The sequence below is a fragment of the Aptenodytes forsteri genome, unplaced genomic scaffold (assembly GCF_000699145.1).
Source record: "Aptenodytes forsteri isolate BGI_AS27 unplaced genomic scaffold, ASM69914v1 Scaffold16, whole genome shotgun sequence".
Lineage (NCBI taxonomy): Eukaryota > Metazoa > Chordata > Aves > Sphenisciformes > Spheniscidae > Aptenodytes > Aptenodytes forsteri.
This window is the reverse complement of record NW_008794753.1, coordinates 124,350-144,106: the sequence shown is the minus strand read 5'-3', so window position 1 is coordinate 144,106 and position 19,757 is coordinate 124,350. Positions and strand designations below refer to the sequence as shown.

The following is a 19,757-nucleotide window of genomic DNA, read 5'->3' as shown; positions in this document are numbered from 1 at the left end:
GGAAGGCCGCGCTTGCTTGTCTTCTGGGGGCCGAGCCTCCCCACGCCTGTGCTCCGTGCGGTTACAGATTCTGCAGCCGCGGCCTGTGCCGCTGTTCGTGGTCTTCTGAAAGCCTTCCTACGTCGAATGGCGCCGTGTCCTAAAATAAACACGTGAATACGTAGGGATGTGGCATTTCATCCGGACTGGCTGAGCTGATGACCCTTAAAACTTCCCTTGCCTGTCGTAGCTAGCTGTTTGGTCGGGGCATTGAAGGGTGTGATTTTTTTTTTAAAGCCAGCCTTCTTAGAGCTTCTGATTCAGCCATCTGCCAGAAGTCATCATGTCAAGAAACATGCACGTATCCACGTAGGGGAATACGTTTAGCTTAAAGGTTTTTGAGGCAACCTGCGCATATGCTGGCACTGAGAAGCAAATGGAAGTCTTGTATTTACTATGCATAGATAGCTTGTTAAACAAAGTGGCTGTTAACATCCGTATAACTTGGTTCTGCCTTCTCGGAAAACAGTCTTGCCCTGGTAGCATTTACAGTGTGACAGCTATTTACATGCGTACCCATGTAAAGAACAGTACTAATGCTCACGAATTTGTCAGTGTATTATGATAAATGTCTAAGAACAGTAGGGAGACACTGCATTTTGCTAGATTAGGGGAAAGAGAAAAGTCTTTGGGATCAGGTGCCTATTTGCATCTAAAGAACTAATGAAAGAGAGGGATACAAACTATGATCTAGAGTATTTTTCTACAATAAGAAGCAAATGCAGTATATCTGCATTGTGGCTATTCAGGTAGCCTGTTGCTAGTTAGTCATATTCATATAAAAATTAATTCTGCAGAATCAACGTATACCTTCAAGACGAATTATTAAGAAGCTCCAGGTTGTCCTGAGGTTTTGCTAATACCTATGATTTGAGTGTACTTGTTCAGTTGGCCTTGCATTTGACGGTACATAAAACTGCCCTAGAAGTAGGATTTGACACACTGAATTGGTCTGCTTGGGCTGGTTCTGCATGCTGCGGGACATTCTACTGTATATTACTGCATTCTAGAAATCGCGTCTTTCTAAATGAGGCTAATGGTAGGGAGCCAACCTGAAAATAGATGAAGTTGAAGCAGGATGAGGGGATGGTTTTCTTTCATGTAGGCAACTAAACGTGGATCTCATTTTATGAAGAGCTCCCAGGTGCTACTTGCATTTCTGGATGGAAAGTCCCTACATAGGAAAAAATCCGTCTCATGGAGTGGATGACCTGTGAAATGCCTTCTCACACTACAGATGCTTTCACAGACTTCCATCAGACCAGTATGAGTTAGTGTGTATTTTACACAATGTAGTTAAAGTTACTTTAACCTAACCTTCAAATGAAAATTTGGCCATTCACCTCAACTTGAATTTAGGAGCTAAAAAAAAAGTCTTAAGCCTAGTTTGTTCCATTTGCTAAATTCTGTGGTCTGCTCCCCCATCACACGTGTGCACACACGTTTCTCCCCCACAAAATTGTGAAATACCCAGAAAATCTATTGCTCAGATTTTGCAGGGGCACTGGTCGAGTCATTATAAGTCACAGGAAACTTTTCATGAAGCGCGCTGTGTGGAAACTAAATACCAGACATGAGGTCAAAGCTCATGCGAGCCCTTTTTATAAATGCTGACCTGGGTGGGAGTCAGTAGTCTGGGTATGAGTGAGGGTGTGCAAATTGAAAACAACTCTGCCACCCACCTTGAACCCTTCTCTCTGGCAGACTCAAGTCGTGTAAAGTCTTGATTAGGCCAAGCTGCTTCCTGCTCTGGTGCTGATGTGCTGTGCCTCCCACTGCACAAATGTCTTAATCCCTTAATACCATAATGCATTCTTTGTAAAAAGATCTTCAGTGGAATGGGATTGCTATGAATATTAATTAAAGCTAGTGAATCATTTTGAGGTAGCTTAAATGAAAGATAATGCAAAAATGCAAATTACTCACTGTTAAACTTCACGGTTGGGAAGGATTTCTACTAGGGGATTTGCCTTTTAACCACATTGTCTCTTTCTATGCCCCTCAGCCCCTCCCTTCGCAACCATCTCACCTAATAGCAACCCCTCAAGATATGGCCTCGAAAAGAGCATTGGTGATTCTAGCAAAAGGGGCAGAGGAAATGGAAACTGTAATCCCCACTGATGTTATGAGAAGAGCTGGGGTGAGTATGCAGACAGTGAAAAATCTTTTTGTGAGTGCTTGGTCAAGGGAAAATCTTTGCCTCAAGTTGATGTTCGCTGCCAGGAGTTCAAGGTGTAGTCTGTTGTATGAGGTGAAAATTTACTCGTGCCTTCTTACTGGTTAGCAAATATTTGTGCCATGCCCCAAATAAGCATGCGTGACAACTGACATTTGTGCAAAAGATGAACTTTTAAAATACGAGCCTAATGTAGACTAGAGCAGATGTTTCAAGTAAATCTTACTGTGTCAGAAAACATGGCTACTCCCATGCGTGGTAACAGCACGTGCTTTTTTTGTAGGGGTTTGAACAGCTCAGTATATTACAGCTCATGACATTACATAGCTTTTCTTGAGCTACTTTTAAAATTCTGTTATTAACTAGAATTCTGTCTGGTGGGATTCCTCATGCTGTTTGTTACTTTTGCAACTGTAGTGGCTCAGGGTTACCATCTGACTAGGTATGAAAATAAGATTTTAAATAAATACGCCAACTTCATGTGTATAGAAATGACTAAAATAAAATTACCTTCTCCCACCACCTTTGTCATTCCATTAATGTAGTCCCCATTTTGGCTGCCATAAGAAGCACAAACGTGTCTGCTTATTTAGCGAATGTGAGCTGTGTCATGTACATCTATGTATTATGACCAGGCGTCTAAAAGTCAAGGGAGAAAACTGAACACATTGTAAGTGTGTTTGAGAATGGCTTGAGCCTGCAGAGAGACTTTAATTCATTATCTGATCTACTTAGTCCGGCTCTCCTGGGTTGTATTGTTTTGTTTTATTTAAAACCTGTGGGATCAGTTATTCTCTAAATGTCCTGTTTGAAAAGTTTAACTATTAGAGGTATTTGTTCATCTCTAGGAGAATATCACTGCTTACCTTGTGCGTTTCGACCTGATCATGGTTTGGGGAAGCTTAAGTGTTGCCCTGTTCTTGACAGCTTTCAGTAGTGCTTCACTCATTCTGTGTACTACTTAAGAACTAACATATAAGAAAAATGCCCTAAATTCTTGAATTGTAACGATACGTGTATTCTTCTGTTAGATCAAGGTGACTGTTGCAGGCCTAACAGGAAAAGAACCAGTGCAGTGCAGTCGAGATGTCTTCATTTGTCCTGATGCCAGTCTTGAAGATGCCAGAAAAGAGGTTGGTCATCACCCTGATCTGATATAATGGCCAGTATAGCCTTTCTCACAGTTTCAGAGGTGAATTTGGAAAGCTTATGCATTACCTTTAGAAATGCATTGCATGTTATGTTGGCTCTATGCAGTAGTGAATCACAGAACTGCACATCCCACAGTGCTTCCCTTCAGTGTTGTCCTGCTTCATAGCATGCTAGGATCAGACAGATTTCTTAACTCTGTGCAGGTATTTGTTTTTGCAAAGCATCAAATGTAGCGCTTTATTTTGCATGTTAGTCAGCCCAAGAAAATGACATGATTTGGAACAACTGAAAAGTTCTGATGGGAAGCTAAACAATGCTATAGTTAGACCTGTACAGTAAGGTTGCAGCAAAACCACTTGTCCTTCCAATGCAAGAGCTGCCATTTGCTTGCTAAAGCTCTTAAATGCACTAGGCTTAAAAGTTAGTTCTGTGACAGACTTTATTGATAATAGGCTCTTCCCAGAATAGGAAATGGTATTTTGTTACATAATTGGAACTGGTTCTCTGATCGTAAAGTGTTGCTCAGTGCAAGAAAAGGTAGATCCCTTTGCTTCTTACTCGACTCAGCTGTAGTGGCCTTAAAACAATGTAATGTATCTACCAGCCTCTGTTCAACAGAACAATTTTGGGTTTTGTTTGTTTAGGGGCCTTACGATGTCGTGGTCCTGCCTGGGGGTAACCTTGGAGCTCAAAACTTGTCAGAGGTAAAGTTCTGGAAAGATTCATGGGCACCCTCATGAGAGTGAATGGTCTACATTTGCTTAGTAATCCTGCAAATTCAGTTCAGTGTCTGAAAATTCTCTTCTGAATGAATCAGTAAACTAATTGTTAATTGTCTTAAGCCTTCTTTTGAATATATAGGGGGGACAAGTGGGTAAATTCTTGGACTTGAGTACCTAGTTAAGCAAAATAAAAATGGAAGGGCGCTCTGTATTGTGGGAGAATCTGTTCGTAATCATATGAAGATGAAACAGTTGCAAATGAAGATTTAATTCCATGAAATATAAAACAGGCTGAACCCACAGGACTCTCTTCCTTTGCTCAAGAATTCTGTCTCTGGTGCAAAACTGCTGTAGTGGTGGTATAAATACCTTGTGGAAGGCAGGTGGACAAACAAGTCGATCTATCAAATAGGCTTTAGATGGTATCACAGAGTTTGTAAGCCCTGGAATATGAGACAAATATCCCATATAAATCTTAAGAACGATAGAGACTGTCTGGAGGTATCTCATGAATACTCTTTCCTATTTGTCTTGAGAAGTTTTCGAACAACAACTTTCTATGGCCATGGATTAACCAGCTTTTATGTGGGCCAAGTATTTCCTTGCAGTTCCTTCTGATTTCCTTGCTCTTTCCTTGCTGGGCAAGTATTTATTCATTTCAGTTTTTTTCCTTAGTGTTTTCATTGCCCTCTGTCCTGAGGCAGGATGGAGAGTTGTCAGCTGGTTTTCTTTGTAAAACTTGTTTATGAATTTGCAGTGGAAAATACTTCAACCGTGCTTCAAATAATCAACCCTAAACAATGACTTGTGATACGGTTTCTTCACACAGTCTCCTGCTGTGAAGGACATTTTGAAGGACCAGGAAAGCAGACAAGGCCTGATTGCTGCTATATGTGCAGGTGGGTTAACAAGACATCTTGCTTTGTAAAGCATTTGAATATTTTGAAGGGGCATGCAGACATTTTCCTGTCTTAGAAATCTGTATTCTTGTAATTTAGTAGCAGGGATTTGTACTATACATGCACCCATCAGCATTTGAATTTTTTGTAAAATTAATAGCAGAGGAATCTCTAAAATATTGTGAACACTTATCCTGCAAGTTCTGCTTGGTACCCAGTTCCTTCCAATCAATTGCGTTACTGTCTTTGAAATAAAAAGTGAAAGGTAACATGTTAGGGTTTTTTACAAAACATTTGCTTATTCTGGTGATCTTTCTGCGAGGACACAGTGCTGGCAGAACATCACTGCTATAAATTTATCTCACATCTCCTCTCCTGCCCTTTAGCTTCAGAAGGAAGGCTGTAAATATAGAATTACAGGCACACCCTTCCTCATTTGAGTGGTAGCAAAAGATGAAACTACTCTGAGGAGAGGGTTGTCTGCTTACATATTCTGCACAGCTAGGTATCCAGTTCATTCCTTTTTAAGATTTGTATGTAAAAAAGCAAGATGAACAATTGCCAATACCCCCAACTGAACTGAGAGGCTGGCCTAGGTACCCGTAGCTGAGAACGAGGAGAGTGGCGATGAGTGTGTAAAAGACAGTCTAACAGAGTGTGTTTGTGGAGTGTATTTTCACTTTTGTTTTCTGGTACGTTGCTGGGGTTTTTTTGCTTTCATTCTTCCGTTAGGTGATACGCATAGAGAGTTGTGAACATTCTTGAACTTGGCAGTGGTAGTCTTCTACTTCTCTATTTGTATCTCTTGCAGAACAGTGGCAAATCCACGGTTGCCAATAAAGGCCTTTGCTTGTAATCAGGACGGTTCATTTATTTAGGTATAATGCTTCTTAGAGCTGATTCCAACTGAACACAAGGTTATTTCCTGGATTATATCTGAAATGAATCAAATGTACAGAAATGAAACTCACATTAGGCAAATCCTGCGTTCAGTTTCTTTTGGAATTCCCGTAAGGATTTTCTGTCAGATGACCTAAGTCTTCTTGACACGAACTCCTTCCTCAATTCAGGCCAAGGAGGAAGTACGAAAAGAAAAGAGAAAGACTGTTAAAACCAAAAACTTTGCAGTTAGCCCATGACCTGTCCAAAATACTGCTTGGCACACAATTCCAACATCCAAAGACTTGCTCAAATGAAATTTTATCTGTTAAGTCTCTAAATTCAAGGCTTAACAAGGTCGTAAAGTAATTGTACCTAGTTGATGTTCAGATTGCAATGCAGACTTTTTGTTAGTTAGTTTCAAGCAGTTTTAAATAAAATGTATTATCTGGAAGCAAAATGACCATTGTTCTCAACTCCTTCAAAGGCAGCACAATCATGGGTAGGACAGCTGCATGAACTGGGTATTCTCTAAACCTCCTCTTTTCTTCATCTGTTTCTCTGCACAGGGCGTTTTGTGTAATAGAATTGGAGAGATTATACAGCTGTATTCTTTTTGAGGCTTTTTGCTTCAGAGATAGGGCTGGCATCAGTTTTATAAAAAGTAGTCTGTCCAGAGTGAGCTTTGGCCCCTTGAGGGCCTAGTGCCTGAAGGTGTGTTCTTCAAAGTGTTTGTAGCAGAAAACAGTTCATCACTGCTGCAACTTTGTGTCCTTACAGGTCCTACTGCCCTTCTGGCACATGGGATAGGGTTTGGAAGCAAAGTCACAACACATCCTTTGGCCAAAGAGAAAATGATGAATGGAGGTATGTAATGACTTCTATAAGTTTCTCTCTAAACCCATCTCAGAATTATTTTTTTTAGCTGAACCCTTGATTTGAAGAAAGGAAAACAGCTTTTGTATCTGATTTTGTGTCTCTGAATTTCCGTAATGCTTTCCTGAACGTAATCAAAATTCAACTGAATATGCTAAGACTGCATTTCTAAGTCTGTTTAACCTGAAAATACAGGGCTGTATTAACATTCTCATCCTTGGGGAAAATACGCTGCTGCTGTCATACTAGGAACATTTTGTCCCTTACCCTCTTGAGGCTGAGCCATCTCTTGCCCTTTTGCCTCAGTGGTCCCAACAGCAAACCCCAGCAGCACCTTTCCTGCCTCTCCTGCGAGTAGTGCTTTGGTGCTATGAGCAGCTGATGGGTCCACCCTTCTTTCTCATACCTAAAGGAAGTGGTTGTGAAGCACTATTAAGAAGTCATTCTGTGAACATTAATGAGTCTGAAGGTGAGCAGGAGATGGCAGGGTTCCTCCAGTTTCCTCTGCATGCATTTGGAAAAAAGAAAGTTGTGAACAGCTACACAAAAACAGTCTGACTTCCAAAAGTAACTCCATGGGAACGGACAGGCACAGCGAGCGCTTCTTGATGAGCTTGTAGAATCAGAGGTGCATTCCCATACCATGTGAATAAGCTGCCAGAGCTCCCTGCGGGCACTCTTCCTCCCTGAGGACTGCCGGCAGTAATGAGCTGCTTGGTTCCAGAGGGGCAGGAGTACAGAGCCCGAGGCAGGCTGGGCCCACACAGGTGGCTGAGGGGCCTTCTATGGAGCATGATGCTGTCGGCAGAGAGCCGCCAGTCCACAGCTGCTGTAGCCTGCAGGCAGCGGGCGGCACTGCCGTGCAGCAGGCAGGTCTATGCTCTGTGGCAGCTGTGGGCCCTGTGCTGGAGACTGACCCTCTTTCTGTTGTGTGTCCCCCCAAGCACACTACTGCTACTCCGAGAGCCGCGTGGAGAAAGATGGGAACATCCTCACCAGCCGTGGCCCTGGTACCAGCTTTGAATTTGGGTTGGCCATTGTTGAAATGCTGATGGGGAAGGAAGTGGCCGAACAGGTGAAGGCACCCCTAATACTGAAAGAGTGAAATCCTGGTTGTGGGACAGGGAGTAGGACAATTTCAGATGGAGAGTCATGTCCTTTGTAGGGTAACTGTAAGATGCACTGTTGTAAATACAATTTAATTGTGGGTGAAATTAGCAGCTGTACTTACCTAAACTGGGATACCCTAACAAACCAATGGTCTTTATTTCTGGAAAAAGATCCTGTTAGCAAAAAGCTTCATCATGAAAAAGCAACCAGTATCTAATAATCTTAGTTAGCTCTTGGATGGCATTTAAAAATCACATGGGAAAATGTTTGCTGAGTAAATAAAAATGAAGCAACTCTGCTTGTGTGTTGTTTCTTTGTGTGTTTTCTCCCAACCCAGACCTATGAAATCTCTTTACCACTATGGCTAGCAATGCACTATTCAAAACAACTGCCTAGAATCTCACGCAGTTCTTCTGAAGCATGAGCTGAAATGAGAAGGCGGTCAGGCACTGGAACAAGCTCCCTGGGGAAGTGGTCATGGCCCAAGCGTGTTGGTGTTCAAGAAGCATTTGGACAACGCTCTTAGATACATGGTTTAACTTTATGTTGCCCTGTGCAGAGTCAGGCGTTGGACTTGATGATCCTCATGGGTCTCTTCCAACTCAGGATATTCTATGATTCTATGAAATAGATTAGTAAGTTGTAACTTAGAATTTTTTAAAACAATATTTAGTTTCCTGTATACAAATAAGGCCAATAACTAGTATTAATTCTAAGACACCATGGAACTAAATTAAAAGCAGGAATATTCTTACCTTGTCAAGCACCCTAGATCTAGTTCCTGTAGCTAGCAGGTTGTCCATGATACTGTTGGAATTTGTCTTCTACATTAAATGATTGCAGATCCATTGAGCTATTTAGGCAGCTAATAATCAGCATAAAGCAGGAAGTTTGGACTTAGTAGCTTACCACCAGTAGCACTGCTTGTTTCTGCCTACTATAAATTGGAACTTGCTACAAGCCTGGCTTAAGTGAGCGTATGTCAGTTTAGAGGAGTTGCTGGACAGGTCTCTGGAGGATGTAGTGGAGCTGTATCCCCATGAGAATTAAGAATTTGGGATCAATTTTTGTCTTTGCTACCTTTGTTTTACCAAATCACTCTGCTGTTAACTGGCTCTGTCAGCAATTGCGCTTACAAGATGGCACCTCACTGGACTCTGAAGTTACCACAGCATCTGGAGACCTGGTTCTGCACACATCTGAAGTGTACAGTCTGAACTTCAGAAAGTGACTGCATAGGTGCCTTTATCATTGCTTATTTTAATGGGAAACAAGTTCATTCTCAGTTACAGCATTTTGGTAATGAAATACGTAGGTACTGTTGCAAATTTAGAACTAAGAAATGTCTCTACATTGTTAGTATCTACTGGAAGAACTGCTTTAGCTGTATGCTCTGCCTCTAATTTGTTTAGGAAATCTTTCATATGTTTCTCTAGCTTTGCAATATGCTCAAGATATGCAAAAAGTTGTAATCTATGTAAGATTGGACATGTTTGTTTGTTAAATCTGTACGTCTAACTGGTATTGCCATGCAAATGTAAACCAAATGATGGAAAGATTCTTTGTCCTAGAATCTGGAATAATCGCTTGGTTTGTAAATGGGCATGTTTCAGAACACAGGAAAATCTGTGCATTCCTGGGCTGTACTACTGCTTTATAGCATTAGAAGGAAAATATTTCCATGCTTGTATTATATTTAGGCTTCCAGAAATCTTTTAATATAAGGCATTAACAAAGCGGCCAGAAATTTGGTTATACATTTTTGTATTATTCTAAGGCTGAGAGAGTTCAAGTTTACAGAAGTGGGGTTTTCAATGTGTACATTTGGGCTTTCCCACTCCTATTAAAGTAGTAATAGGAAAAGTACTCAGTAAAATGAGCTTAGAGCCCAATCATGTATCTGGTTAACTTGCAGATTCTTTCACTGCGTTCTGCAAAAAGGACTTGGTTAATGAAATGTGGTAATGCTGCTTGCATCACAGTTTCCTTCATAAAGCTGACCCTGTTCTCAACCTTTTACATTGTGGATGTCCAGCAAACCTGAATTTACATGGGTTCTCTGTTTCTGCCAAGATGTCATTAACTCAGTCTTTAAGTTAGGGCAGGAGTATGAACTAAGATTAGGCTAATTTTCCTCTTAGGGGAAGTGTTAAGAAGGAATTTGCTGATGTGAGGAAGAAAAAAAGAGCCTTCCAATTTGTGAAATGCTTTTTTCCTCTCTCCTTACCCTTTTCATACAGAGGTTCCCTAGCTGTTACATATCTCTTTTCCTAAAATCCACTTTATCTGCTGCTGAAAGATGAGATGAGGTACTTTTCTGCTCAGTGTTTCATGAACACTAGAAACTTTGTGCTTTTTTTATTATTGGCAAGCTTTAGTTTTAGAGCCTATGGTAATTGGATATTTGCTGCCACAGAACTTGGCTTAAAATGAAGAGAGCGCATCCACTCTTCTCTAGCTAGCATTTACCATTTTGTTCCCTGATGGTTGGGGGATTTGGGGGATTGTTTGTTTGTTTTTCTGCTGAGAAAGTAATCAGTTAGCATCGGCTGTGTGCCTCATATCATCTCTCAAGAATAGTGTGTGTTTTTTCTCTTGATTCTGGATGTTGTGTAGGCTTGAATGTATAATTGAGAGTGAGCTCTTTTATTGAATTGAGAAGTAGTATATGACTTAGGAACAGGAATGTACACATAGGTGCTAGTGCCAGCAGTGAATACTTGTAATGCTGAAAAATATTTTCCTTCAAAATGAAGTAGCTTATAAATGAAGAGGCAGCTCTGAACCAGAAGAAACAAAGAACATGCAGAGAGTGAGCAGTCTGGTTTTGCTGCAGTTCTTTGGCAAGTTTCTTTCCAAAAAGGGAAAGCAAAGTACACAGTACAAATCCTAGCCCAGGAATATGTCCCTCCGAGCAACAGAGAAAGGATGCTCTTCTAGGGAGAGAAAGGCATTACTTTTAAAATAGGTGGAGACAAACACAACCATAACAGATGCAAAACAGCCTGCACACTAGTACTTACAGCTGTAAAAGCACACAGGGGAATATGCTTCATTCAGTAATTACAAGCCTTGGACAGCTTGCTAGCCATTTTGAATATGTATACTATTTGGTATGACCTGACTACAAAGCATAAAACCCACAGTGACTGTCAGAGCAAAGAATGGTTACTTAATCAGATTATTTTGTTTGTTCTTTCAACAAATAGATGCATTGTGATGCAAGATCTAAGCAACGATCCCAAAATGATAAAAGACAGCTGTCTTCCAGCAGCCTGGATGACATGTGACTTGGTTGGGAAGATAAGCATGTAACAGGGAAGTAGGAAGGTGCCAACCACAGAAATAATCACGAGCACTGCATCCATACCATCATTCATGTTCACATACTGTACCTCCAGAAAAAAGGATGCATTGCTGTTACACGGAGACTACATTTTAGTAGGACATGGGATGCATTGTTTGAAGTTTGAAAAATAAGCAACAAAACACTGAATGAATAAATTGTCGCCCAAAATTTTAAATAATTACTTAGCATGTTTAGAATATGGTCTTGTGTGTGGTATGTCTGTGTGAAATGCAGTACGGAAAGAAAGCAACATACATAAAATGGGAGCTGAGCAGGCCCCAGCACAGACATGCCTACCTGCTGCCCTGATCTGTCAGATGAACCGCTTACTCTGCTAACATTTCCTAGCTCTGAACTTTCATGGAGATTCTGCAGTTCTTGCAGCATTGTCACATGGCAGGAAGTTAAAAGGTTTCTGGGAAGAACAGCAAAAAGGGACAGGCTGCCCCTGCTGGAACAATGTATCTGGCCGTCAGCCTCTTCCCTGCCATCTCTTGAGAAGCATCCAAGGAAGGGAAGGGGCTAGGAGCAGGTTGTGTGAATCGCTGTAGCGGCTGCTGCTTCAGACACTGGCCCAGCTCCTTCAGTTAACATGCGTTCAGTTCAGGCATCCCAAGGCAGACCTTACCCTTCCAGAACTGCCAGACCTGCTGTACATTAATCTTCCGTGTCTAGGAGCATCCACCTTTCTGCATACATGGACACTCAGCAGAGCTCTGTGTGTGCACAGCAGGCCCAGCCACACAGCCCAGGGGTGAGGGAATTGAATCTAGATCTCCTGTATCCTGAGTACTCTAACCAGTAGATTACTAGTTAAGGGACTAGGCAGCATTATTGGTTTGTCTTTTTCTGGCCACACTTTGGGAAAGGGGGCTGACGTATGCGATAGGCTCCAGAAGCAGGTTCAGACTTGTAAAACCCAGTATCCTATTTTTTAGGTAACTTGATTCCTCTGTATTGTCTAGGTGCATTGAGGACTCCACTGGGTGGCACAGCAGTTAGGTGTTGCAGTGCTCTGTGTTGTGCTCAGTCTCTTTCGAGGCTCTAGAGCCTTTGTGCTTTCTACAAAACTGTTCTGTGTGCTAGAAGGCGCCACTGATTGAGAGGCAAGCTTTTATACTCGGGCTTGTTGTTCTTTTGCTTAACTTCATTCAACAGCTTCTAATTATACCCTTTGTACATCCTTAAATAATTTCTCCCTATGTAGGGTTTATAGCCCTTCGAGTCTTGTAGATACTTACGTACCTTTAACAATTTAATTCAAGGCCATTCCAGTAATGGTAGAGGGAGGAAGAAGTAAAGGTGTCCGAGGCGCTCATGCAAGCACTGGTATTCTAAAGAGCGGACTTATGTTAGAGAGACTTGTGTAACAACGGTGGCACTGAAGTTTTCCTGAGCTGCTCAAGTTTCCCAGTAGGACTAGGGACATAATGATTTTCTGAGCAAATCTTTCTGATTTCTAAATATCAATGGTGTAACTATTTTTATAGTTTACACTGGTAACAACTCTGAGCCACAGCCAGAACTTGCCTGCAGTTCAGGTGCATACTCAGTTCAATAAATGGCTCTAAAGCCTGCAATCATCCTCTCCTCACTGATGGTTATGGTAGAATTTCCTTTGGGATTCTCCGTGTTCCTTGCAATCTTGTAGAGCTGTTGTTCTGAATCAAAGGAATCCCCTGAATGCAAAGGGGCATATTTCTGCAGGGGCTTCTGCAATGAAAATTTGGTCTGCTGTGTTGAACAGAGGATTTCTTCCGCTATTAACTGTGTAGTTTGACTCTGACTATAGCCCCAGATATTGCAAGATCTTTATTTGTCCATAGAGTATACATTTAAAGTGTAATTTTGTGACGTAATCCTTCCAGTCTAGTAGCAAATTGAATTTTCCTTAATTCTGCATTTTTATTTGCTGTTGAAGACTTAGTGAAAAGAGAAGTAATTCCATTTGAAAGCATCGGTGAAGTTCCCCACTGAGAGCTGTCCAAATCAATCTGTCTCCTGTATTCTGACCAGGAATGCCCAGAGACAATTTTCAGGTTTTTGGTAAGAGCTTTTGAAGTCACGTGCATTACAGCACCACATGCTTGAGGCAGACTTTCTACTTCAGGACAGCCCAAAGTATTGGCCTAAATTTGTTGCCAGTTCCTAAAAATGAAAATTTTCTTGAGCAGTGACCATCATTCCTTCAAACAGCTTGGAAACGGTTTTTTCCAGGGTTGAGCAGCAGCTGTGGGCACTGAGAGCCCATCATGGCCCTGACCAGCCTCACCTGGGCCCTCTCAGCACCCTCCGCCCGTGGCCCAGGAGCTCCATATAAGCTGAGGGTTGGGCCTGGCTTTAGTCTTTGATGAGCCTGGCTTGCTGAGGGGGCTTCCTGGTTTGACTTTGGACCTGCCTCTTGGCTTCAGAGCTGCTGGATGATCGACCGCTAGACTGCTGGCTGAAGCTGTTGCTTTCACAGGACCTGCTTGGCTCTCCTTGCTCAGGTGCTGTGGGGTTGTGCCCCTCGTTGGTGTAGGGCGCTGCCCTGGCTGGCCCTGCTGTTGCTTTTGGCTCTGTTTGTCTGCCGTTGTGGAGAAGCTACTGCTGTTGCTTCCTGCCAGTTGGTACCGCTGTGTTTGTTCTTTGAGAATATAGGCTTTGGTGCTGGGCAATACAGCATCATTTGCTAGCTCTAAACCTGGCAACAAGGATACTTTCTGCTCTGTAGTTTAGTTGGAAGCGCTTTAGTTCTTAAAGACTCTGTTCATGGGTTTTGCTTCTAGAATTTAGGAATTTCTGAACTGCTGTACTCTTAAGAGTCATATTTCTATTGAGGTTTTTGCAGTTACAGCTCTTCTTTAAACTAGGTGTTTGGTTTCTCTGTGCTGTTAAGTTTCCATGAGTTATTTTGGGAGACTGGTCTCTGTAGTTTCAAAACCACTTTTTAAATTGCATGCATTGCACTGTAAGTATTGTCAACTCTGGGAGCTGCCTACTTTTGTACACGGAAACATTTCCAAGTTACAAAGAGCTCTCCTAAGAAAGCGTTGCTTACTTCCACGTACATGCAGCTCTAGTCTCAGTCTCCTGCTTTCTCCTGTATTGTTTTGTATATAAGCTGGAAAAAGCCCTCTCACGCTGAAGTCACCAGCTAGGCAAGATAGCGACTGGCAGATAGGAGGCAAGCTGCCTTGAGGGGTGATGAATTTGACCACTGATGGGTACAGCACTGTCACTTGCATTTTTAACAGGAAATCTGCTGTTGGGTGGGGAATTGCTGTCTCTAAGAGAACTGGCAACAGAAGATGCATTTATCTGTGCTAAGTTCTCTCGTTGCCACATCTGACATGTTAATCGGTTGCTCTTCCACTGTCTTTTGCAAAGGAGTACTTTCCCTTCCTTTTGGTTGTGCAGAAGGGAAATGAATGCTTGTACTAGGAAACTCTAGGAATAACGCAGCTCTAGGATCCTGTATGGGCTTACAAAGACATAGGCTTTGCCATCAGCTTTCAAATAAATCTCTTGGAGCAAAAATAAGAGGGGTTTGGTTTTTTTTCTCCTTCCTCCTCAGAGAACTACAGAGCATTAACACCCTTAGCGTAATTTAAAAGAAAGAAAAAAAAGAGAAGAGTTACTGCTGGGCCCCAAGGGTGACATACCCTGGCAGGCTGGTACTCAGTAACAGTTCAGTTCCAATTGCCTGTAATGAGGAGAAAAGCCGCTGATTCAGACCAGGCTGGCTGCGCCAGTGTGCCCCTGCTTCTGCCGCAGCTGTGGCAGCTGGCCTCCCCTCCCTCTGGCCCTGGGCGCAGCAGAGGCCAAGCTTGTGTGACAGGAGTTTCCGTAGGTCACTAAAAGGAGTCGGCAGGCTTTGGCCTCTCTAGCTTTGGGTGGAAGGTCTTGGCTGCTTGTGCATAACTTTGCACAGAGCCTGTTTGGGGGGAATATTCAGCCTTGCTGAATTCTCCAGGGCTGTAGCTAGCAAGACTGTCTGCATCCTGTCGTATTGCTTGAGAAAGCCAACGTTCTGTATTTGTGTTACACTGGTCGCTCCCTTGTGCGTGACTGAAATGTCCCAGTGTAAAGCTTGGGCATCAAATTGTAAACTGGACTGCTTGTAAAACAGCTGCCTTACTCATTGTGCTGCTCCAGGGCATGCAATAGCATCCTGTCTTATCGTAGAGACTGCTTTTGATCAAGTCAGTCTGATTAAGCTCTGATGACAGGAGAAGCGTGGCCTGGGAGAGGCAGCATGTCCAGAGCAGCCTGCAATGGCCTGTTCAGTTATTAGCAGCCTGAGAGGCTAAGCAGTCTTGAGCTAACTCCTGTGTGCTGTGTTGTGTTACCTAAAGCTAGGATGGACTACTGCCTGCACCTGCTGTCTCTGTCTCAGTGGAGCGGTAGTCTGTTCCTGCAGTGGAATGGTTGACTGGGGAGTGATGGTGTCCTTGGCTATTCCCATGGAACAATACTATTGTGTATGGCATCCAGCACAGGGCATCATATGATTATAAAACCTATAGAAGAAAATAGCCTAACGTGGTCTCCTCACCCCTAAAAACATGCATATTTAGGCTGTCAGTCTTTAGCAGAACGCTAGCTTTAAACCATTTAACTTGAAGCTAGGAGCTAAACAGTTCATCCTTCCTTCAGGCTAGCCCTTCATCTTCAGAGCCCCATGCCAGTTCTCCATCAGCCTCTGTATAAGGCAGGAGTTTGCTGGCACTTGCCTCGCTGCCATCCATTTTTAAAAGTGTGTCTCTCAGACAGGGCTGTCTGCCCCTGTGGCTTTTAACAAAGTGACCACTTCAGTCCATTGGGTTTTTTTCAGTATGATGAGAAGATACTCTGTGAAAAGACAGCCCTCCCTCCCACCAGCAAAAGCAGTTCAGGCTATTTTAATCCCATGAACAACAGAATGTGTCAGGGTGTGCGCTATAATCTCATCTCCGCCCTGAGTTGTTAGAGGCCTCTGCATTGCCACGTGCCTATTGCTGTGCTGGAGCAATGTAGATTCTGCATCATAAGAGCACAATCCCAATTCAAATTGCTTAAGCTCTAAGTGCAGGGGCGTGCAACCAGGATGCAGGAAACTTTTCTTGAATAACTTGTCAACATGATAGATGACAAATGAAGTCACCAAGTGCAACCTAATATGGTTGGAGTCTCAGGTTTCCTCTGGACCTTGCTTAACAGCCAGTAAATGGCAACACAGGGATTGCAAGGCAATGAGTAACCTTGCAAAGGTCCACTTGCTGTTCGCTTGTGGCTCCCTTGCACCTTGCCATGCAGCAGTTGGGCTCAATGTGGCATGAGCTGATGTGGTCTTTAGTGTAAATTTTCCTGAAGCTGATAAGCTCCCTGAAAGCTTTACGCCTAAAGACTGCTAAGTATATAGGGTTAGCTGTATGTTCCAGTTGCCTTCCAGAAGAGCACTCAGTAGTACTGATCCTGCCCTTGAAGCTGTTGTGAGCATAATAAAGATGTTAACAAAGGTAAAATAAATATTTTGGGTAACAGGAACATGCCTCTCTGTCACCTGGGTAGGTGGTGGACGGGAGATCATTCTTCTGGGTCAGGCCTGATGATCCTATGCTTGATCCAAAGGCTTTGTGCGTGGAGGGCCTCTTAGTATTTTATCACAATGGCTCAATATGCAGTGGTTAGCATCCTCAAACAGGTTCAGGGTGGTGATGGTGGGGTAAGCTGGCATGTTTGTTTTCTCTGGTGTTTCATGGCAGTATATTTGCACTCTTCTTCCTTTGCGGCTTTTCCATGCTAACAATTTCTGGGCAACAGTTCTAATCTTCAGCAAGAAGCTGCAGCGTTTTAAACATCTCTTCCTCTGAATCACTTTGTAAGGAGGTGAATAGCAGTAATGGTTCCCATGCTTCAGTGGCATGCCACTTAAAATTTGGAATACCTAACACCTTTCCCAAAGTTAACCGCAACTGGGATCAAGGTGCACACCAATATATAAATAATATAGCAACAGTCTATGAGCAATCACAGGTGTGGCTTCCATATATGATTCAGAAAAAATAATGAGCTGTGTGGATGAAAATAGGCATTTGGGCGGGGATTATGCAAGGCCTGAATTACAATGCAGGATGGGTGGGGGTAACACCTCTTTCAGCTTACAAATGCTAATGCTCAGCAGCCAGAAATCTCTGCAGTGCTATTTAACAAATATTAATAAGTATAATTAAGCTTCGTGTGCTAGATTTTCAGTGCCAAGGAGCTATGAGAAACAGAAAATTTGCTAAATGTTTTCAGTTTTAAATGAATATAACCTGCTTTGGAAAGCAAGCTATCAAGAAAAGAAAAGATTAGGCTGCTCTAAAAAAAAAAATACAAAAGTTTATCCCAGGAACACTAACACGCACGCGCACACACACAAAATCAATAGATTACCTAACTGCAGAGACCCTACAAGCAGATAAAGTGATGCATCTTGTTACCTCTATCTCAAATTTCCTTCTTGATGGTAATCTAGAGAGTATGTCTTTAACATGCAGCTTGTAATACTATTAAAAGTGTTTATAAGGGCCGCAGTCTGTAATCATGAGTTTGAAGGGTGGGAATTCCACCATGACTGATCTGGTCATCATCTTAACCCTGAATTCCTGACAAGACTCGGTTTGAACACCATCAGCAACTACTCCCTACTGTAATAACTGCCCTTGCAAAATTGGTCCTTGTCCTGGACTAGGGGGATGCTTTCCTTTATCATGTCAAACCTACCACTTCACTCAGACTGTTTAAAAGCAAAACCAAGGCTGCAGCAGGAGGAAATGCAGTCTTGGTGAGAGCTCTTCTGCAGTTTCAGTGCAGTAGCAATTGTGCCTATTGCAGTCTGGGAGTGAATGGAAAACTAATAGTGACAGCAACAACAACAATCAGTAATTTTAAATGACTGCAGAATTTAATTATGTTGTCAATCAGCATGCTTCCAAATCAGGTTTATTTTCTGTTTTGATTTATCTCTTATGATGCAAGAGAAACTGGCGATTGAGAGGTTTTTAAATGACCTCCCACTAGTGCTGTGTTGTTTCCTGACATTATCTGTTTAAGAGCAAGTTAACATGGTGGAGAAGTTAAGCTAATGGGTTTTTTCAAGTCACCAGGTACTAACACAGCCTCTTCCTTTCAGGAAAAGGCAAACATCTTATCCTTTAGTTACCAGCTAGACTCAGCTCCTCTGGGTTGATTTGCTAGTCTGAAACTCACCAAGTGGGGGGTGTTTCGCCAGCATCAGAGCAGCCAAGCAGCACTAGGTGACACTGGCCCTTACACAAGGTAGATATGATGGATGCTTCTTGCTGCCACTGGTATTTAGAGTGTGCTTTTGCTTATAGTATTGACAGTTTTGAGCCTGGGGGAGAGGTCACACCCCCCCACCCCCCTCCTTCTCACCAACTTTGCTGCCAGCCACATCTCATGGAGGGCTGCTCAATGATCATGGGTTCACTGTAGGGCTGCTCTGGGTCCAGCCCTCTGTAGTTTGTTGTGGTACAACTCCCTTTGCCCCAGCACAGCTGCCTCCTGGGACCTGTGGGTCCTCACTAACATGGCTGGGTGGTCACAACAGTGCTGCAAAGAGACTGCGCTGGGGGGGGTATGGATGGGACAGTATGCGTAGCCCACTTCAATCAGGAGACTGTGGGAAGCCTTGCCTTTCCTTAGATGCACATCTTTCTCCCCTGCTTTAACACAAATTCCTTGACTCTTCAGATTTCAGTGTATCAAGTCATAACTGCTTTGAAGTGTGATTATTCCAGTCAAATCTATCTGGCAAGGGGCTTCCTCCTCAGAGGCAAGCTGTCAGGCCTTGCCCAGGTGAGCCCAAGCTCTAAATATTCAAATGTGTGATCAGGCTGTTGCAAAAGCATGTTGTGTCCTGACAAGTCTTATCATGTGTCAGGGGATGAGCAGGGAAATGTCTTCTGGCCAGAACTTGCAAAGCTTCCCCCACAGCTCTACAGCCTTAATTACTCACTTGGAAAACAGAATACAATTTTTGGATCATGCAAACTTTGTCCCCCAAAGCACAGGAATCTGGGGTCTAAGAATATACAAGCAAGGCTTCCGCCCACCTTTATCAGTGACCCCCTCATCGTCACCCAGAGAGAAGACTGAACTGTGGACCAAGTCCTCAGTGAAGCCTTATCACTTTGGATTTTTAAAAGGAAAATGGCCAAGTCACTTAAATACTGTAAGACTTGCCTATAAATGGCTTTCCTCATACTGAAGAGGCACGTGAGCTCTACAACCTGCTTGAATGTCTTGCTCGTAGCCAAGCAGTTCCAGTCACTATTTTCAATTCAGTTTCAGTCTGTTTTACTTCAGTTACAGTTGCATTAAACTTAAGTTCATCCTTTAACTTTTGGAATGAGACTTAACACTGTGCTGTTATTCAGCTGACACGCAGTAGGAAAGACAGCATCACTACAGATTAATTTTATTTTTTTTTTTTAATACTCGGGACTGAGTAGACAATACCAATACTTTCAGGAAAGGAGTATGCAATTCTTTTTTTTTTTTTTTTTTTTTTCCCTGGGAGAAAAATC

At 42.7% G+C, this 19,757-nt stretch overlaps 1 protein-coding gene across 2 annotated transcripts in view; it reads left to right on the top strand.

Annotated features, from left to right (window-relative positions):
• Positions 1-19,757, top strand: part of PARK7 (Parkinsonism associated deglycase) — a 24,115-nt gene that overhangs the window by 2,272 nt on the left and 2,086 nt on the right. The window contains exons 2-7 of one of the 2 annotated variants that reach the window (XM_009274101.2): positions 2,037-2,179; positions 3,247-3,348; positions 4,012-4,071; positions 4,919-4,988; positions 6,648-6,734; positions 7,688-8,151. In XM_009274101.2, coding sequence (XP_009272376.1) covers positions 2,090-2,179; positions 3,247-3,348; positions 4,012-4,071; positions 4,919-4,988; positions 6,648-6,734; positions 7,688-7,848 — 570 coding nt within the window. In that variant the 5' untranslated portion in view covers positions 2,037-2,089 and the 3' untranslated portion in view covers positions 7,849-8,151. Of the gene's footprint in view, positions 1-2,036; positions 2,180-3,246; positions 3,349-4,011; positions 4,072-4,918; positions 4,989-6,647; positions 6,735-7,687; positions 8,152-19,757 lie in introns of those variants that run through there. The other variant, XM_009274100.2, reaches the window with a different exon arrangement.